Source organism: Gavialis gangeticus, unplaced genomic scaffold, assembly GCF_001723915.1.
Source record: "Gavialis gangeticus isolate Ggan-Ray unplaced genomic scaffold, GavGan_comp1, whole genome shotgun sequence".
Taxonomy (NCBI): Eukaryota; Metazoa; Chordata; order Crocodylia; family Gavialidae; genus Gavialis; species Gavialis gangeticus.
In genome coordinates, this window is record NW_017729008.1 from 12,065,518 (window position 1) to 12,070,671 (window position 5,154).

The 5,154-nt window shown below is 42.5% G+C and overlaps 1 protein-coding gene across 1 annotated transcript in view; it reads left to right on the forward strand.

The window, feature by feature from the left end:
* Positions 1-5,154, forward strand: part of CUNH12orf40 (chromosome unknown C12orf40 homolog) — a 43,108-nt gene that overhangs the window by 24,112 nt on the left and 13,842 nt on the right. Inside the window, exon 6 of the mRNA XM_019509324.1 lies at positions 1,628-1,770. Within this exon, the coding sequence (XP_019364869.1) occupies positions 1,628-1,770 (143 nt within the window). The remainder of the gene's footprint in view (positions 1-1,627; positions 1,771-5,154) is intronic.

Here is a 5,154-nt window from a genome sequence, read left to right on the forward strand (position 1 = left end):
GGATGGAGTCTCCCACAACAAACACTTTATGTTTTGTCTTGGAGAGAGTGGGGGCAGTATCTTTAGGTGAGCCTGTGTTGCCTGCAGGGGCTGGCAACTCAGCAGGCTCAGCTGGGGCTGCAAGAGGTTCGTACCAGTTGCTAAGCTCCGGCAGGACAGGGGCCTTGGTGCGGTGGGCCTTAGGGCCCTTGATCACGTTGGTCCATGCCCCTGACTGGACAGAATGGGAGGTCCCGGAGTCCTCCCTTGTCCTGGAGGGAGACCGTGGTCTACCCTCCACCTCCTGGGGGAGAATGGCCTGGCAATAGGAATCTACCTCCTGCTTGCAGTCTCTGATGGCACACAGTCTCTGGACTGTGGCCTGGACCTCCTCCAGCTGGCATGCCAGAGACCCCAAAAGGGAGAAGACCCTACAAGGGAAGGTGGCCATGCTCCTGGGCCCCAGAGCCTGAAAAAGGGACAGGCAGCCCCCGCAGCCAAGAGCCAGGGGCTCTGTCTGCATGGAGACCAGAATCATGGGCTCTGTCTGGGTGGCCGTCTCTGAGGGGACCCTGGGGGTGCGGTGAGTGCCCATCGGTGGCATGCCGCTGATAGGCAGGCTAGGCCTAAGTCTACCTACCCTTGGGCCCTCCCGCACAAGCTCTGCGCTAACTGCGCTCACACACCGGCAGACAAGCACGCCTGTTTGCACAGCCTGTTTTTGTGGCTCTCTGTGGGGCTGGGTGAAGTAGGAGCCTGGGCGGGGTGAGACCTGGCTCGGCTCCCACTGAGCCACCCCCTCCCACCATGGGTCCCGCTTACCTCCAACTGTGCTGGGGGTTGGTGGGGGGCTCTGTAACTGCTGGGGGGTTGCTGGGGGGCTTTGACAAAGTGGGGGCGCAGTGGGCTTTCACCTGCACGTCTCTTGCTGCTCCTGGAGCCTAACTCAGTTGTTACACATTTTCAAGCACTGGACATCTAGATGGTTCTTTTTATAGCCAAATTAACATTTTTATTGCGTATTTACTTTGCATGTGTGGCCAGTCTAAATTTATTTCACAATGAACCAGTTAACTGCATAATATACATATCATGTGGCAGGGGCCTTAAATAGCAGACATTGCCACACTGTGCCCCTTAGATTGTGAAAAGGCCACCAGATCTGTGGAGTTTCACACCCCGTGACACTTCCCCTGATCTGCCTCCAATTTTCCATTGTGCGCTGAAGTGCGCCTTCGCGGAATCCTACTTTCATAATGTACAGAAGCCTCACAACACCAATGTGAAATATCTTCTATTTTCTTAATTGAAGCCCCAGTTCAGTGAAGTACTTGTATACATACATAAAGTTAAGCATACACTTAAGTCTACCTTCATCTAAGATAGAATTAATGCATATGCTAAAAGTGAATATAAGTGCTCAGGTAAAATATGGTAGAATTTTACCCCTAGAGAAAATAAGTAGAATATTTTCTCTAGGGGTGTGTGTGTAATGAGATATATAAACACAGAATATAAAAGCACAGAACTGTCCTTGTCTTTTTATAAAGCATAGGATTAACCACAACAGTTTAGATAAATAAAATAATATGCATCTTTTACTGTACTTTACAATAGTTATCTCAAGCTATGGAATCAACTTGCACAGACTGGAGTACGGAACCTCAGTACAATGCAGCAGCAGCAGCAGCAGCAGCAGCAGCAGATTATAGCTCCTGTCCACAGTCCTCTTCTGTTCCTTGGTCTTCTAAATGTAAACAGTTTCCAGAACAAAATTTCAGCACAAATCTAGTAAGCAATACTTGGGGTTTGGCTTATGAAGAGACACAGAACAAACAGGTTTGATAAAGATATTTATGTTTCAGAAGAATTATGTTAAAAGTGTATTTCTTTTAGGGAAGGTCTAGTGAAATTATGATTATTAATATGAATAAGCTTCTTCTTTGTCTGAGTCTTTTATTAATGAATACAAAGCAATAACATCTCGTTGGTGTCTTCTGAGGCTGGACTAGCACTACCTTTACTCTTAATTACCAGTTGCTGCCCTGAATTAAAGATAATTAAAATACATTAAATATTTTCCTAATATCGCTTCCCCTCATAAGCAATTGCTGTAACTGGGTGATTACAGATTATATGCGAGGTGATCAGTACAACTATATTTGTGATCATAAAACATCCTCTTAAATTAGGGGTTCTTAATTTTTTGGCCCCATAGCCCACCTTAATAACTATGAAGTAATCTACACAGCCTGTAGAACTAGTAGTCCAGCCCAAAACAAGAAACAGTGGTGTACCCACCTTAGTGGACCACAATGCCAGTGCAAGACAGTGCTATGCAGAGTTGCTGAGCTAGCCCTGCATGCCGTGCCTCCTGAATGGGAAGCAGCACAGATGTATTAGCACAGTGCTGTGCCCAGACTAATTAATTCTGACTCTCAGCAGAGCTAATCAGTGTGTCTGCAGCACCTCACTAAGCCATCTATATTACTTCCCATTTCAGAAGTAATGAGCATGGAGCAGCATGGTGTCATAACATAATGCATCATGTACCAAGGCGTAGGTGGTCAAGCCATTAGCAGAAGTCTGAGGAGTAGCTAGGATCAAAGCCAGAGGATCAGAGCCCAAGTCGGCACAGAAATGCTAGAAGAGCAAGGTCAGGGAGCAAGCTGGATCAGATACCATGAGAACTGAGCTCCAACAATCCAAGACATGAGGGAGGCAGAAGCTGAAGTCTGAGTGGGGTTGGCAGTGAGTGATCAGATCTTGAGTCAGAGTGCAAAGGAAAGGACAGCAGGAGCCTTTTTACTTGGACGGCTTCCCCAAAAAACAGGAAGTCTTATGTAGGCAGGAGGACCCAATCTGGAGCCAGAGGTAGAAGGCCTTTCCCCATCAGGGTCCCTTTCCTTTCGGCTTTGTCTTCCTTGGTGAGCTGATGGAGGGATGAGCTGGTGCTTGGTCCCTGAGCCCCTGGGTTGTGGTTCTGGGACTGGATCCTGACATGATGCTGATTAATGCTGTAACAACATTTGGAGGAAGTAGCCAGTTCCCATAAGCTCTCTCTATATCAAGCATTGCATCTCACCTGTTGGTACCTCAAGAGCATAAGGATTGCCCTATTGGGTAAAACCAAATGTCCATCAAGTATCCAGTCCCTGATAGTGGCAAGTAACAGATGCTATAAAACAAATAAGAAACAGGGTATAAAGAATATAAGAAACAGGTATAGTGTAACCCATCCCCTTTCATACAGAGGGAGAAGGTTACATCCCTAACTGTTGTGCTTAATAACCCTGGGTGGACCTGTCCTTCAGAAACTTATCAAAACCGTTTTTGAACTCTTTAATTCTTTTGGTTTCCACAACAACCTGTATTAATTATGCACTGAATAAAAATACTTCCCTATTTTTATTTTAAATTTTCCTCCTCCTGGTCATTTCATCAGGTGCTCCCTATTATGAGAGATCATAAAAAACAGTTCCCTATTTACATTTTACATACCATTTACGATCAACACACTGTCCTGTGATAGAGAACCACTGCTCCAAATAATCCCTCTCCATTACATTGTGCTCAGTTTGTGGGAAAGTTGAGAACTTGTGATTTAGAGGATACCTTTGAACTCAAGGTAATATTTTCCTATGCCATTTTAAGACATTTATTGACAGGTGGCCTTCTCTAGGTTAGCTGACTTTTTTACTTTATTTTTTGATAATTTTAGGTTTTAAGAAATGTGAAGAAGTAGTAACAATTATAAAGGGGGCTTTAATTTTTTTTGAAAAATTGATAATTCTCCAAGAAATTAAAAAGATTAATATGTGTTTCATTTGCTTATGTATTTAGTTGATTTGTATGCTGCCCTTCCCAAATTTTGGTGACAAAATGATCAATGCTAGTTCCAGAAGTCAGTTTTATGTGGCTCCTTTGTTAATCTGGTAGCAGTGGGTCCTAGATAGACTGGCTGGCTGACAACCAGTACTGACATTATGAGCTGCATTAAAGTCAATCAGGCTGCTTACATGAATAATGCAAGGAGGATTTGGTCCTTTATAAGTGATACTAGAGATTTCAATGAACGTTTTACTCCATCATGAATTAATTAAAATAAATAGAATTATTCAATTATTTCCCACTGTGCAGCATAATTATACCATATTGTGTGTGTAGATTTTTTAATTATTCTATTCTCATTGAATTTTAATGCAAAATATATAAACAAATATAAGTGATTAATATATCTATATTGCATTAAGCAATTGCTATTTTAAGTATTAAAATAATTAAACTATTATATATGTTTATTATTTGGCAGTTTCTACCATTTTCTCAGCCTGGAAATATTACTTGTCAAGACCCTTGGATTTCAAATTCCAAAAATAGCCAATGCATTTTCAATGAGTCAGATACAACAGTACCAGGAGCATTGTTTAGTCATTTGCATAGGTAGGCAGAGCTTTTTTCAATTAAAAAAAAGAGAATTGACAGTGACATTTAAGTAAAATAAAAATAATAAATACTAAGGAACATATTTAGAATCATAGAGAAGTAGGGCTGGAAGGGACCTCCATAGGTCATCTAATTCAACCCCCTGCCTAAGGCAGGATCATCTATATCCAAACCATTGTATATAAATCCAAAATCTAACTTCTTAGTAAAAGTGTTTTGTTGCTACTGGTGCACTTAGCCCGCGGGGTCTGGAAATAAGGGACACAAATCTCATGCATAGAAACTAGTAGTACTACTGCATGATAGCTAGGCTGATCTGCTAACACTCATGTTATGAACAAACTTTTCCCTGTTTCTCACTTTTCCCTGTACTACCACCAGAACCGTCCCTAGGGGTGTGTGGGACCCAAGGCATATCAGCCTGTGCAGGGCCAATATTAATCACTTTCTTGTGCTCATCCTTGAATTATCTCCTCATCCTCACCTTCAAAGCCCTTTATTATATTACCTCACCTACATCTCTCTTTTCATTTCTCAGTGCTTCCATTATTCCAGTGCTCTTCCCTTTTCCTCTTCTGTCTCTGCTCCTCTTTTGTCTCTTTGTCCTGCTCTTAGCTTGCACCTGATCATGAATTGCTAGCTTCCTTTTGGCTAAAAACATTTCTTTAACTCCTTCTTCCCTTATCCTTATGCAAATAACTCCTACAACTTTCTTTACCTGAACTGTTG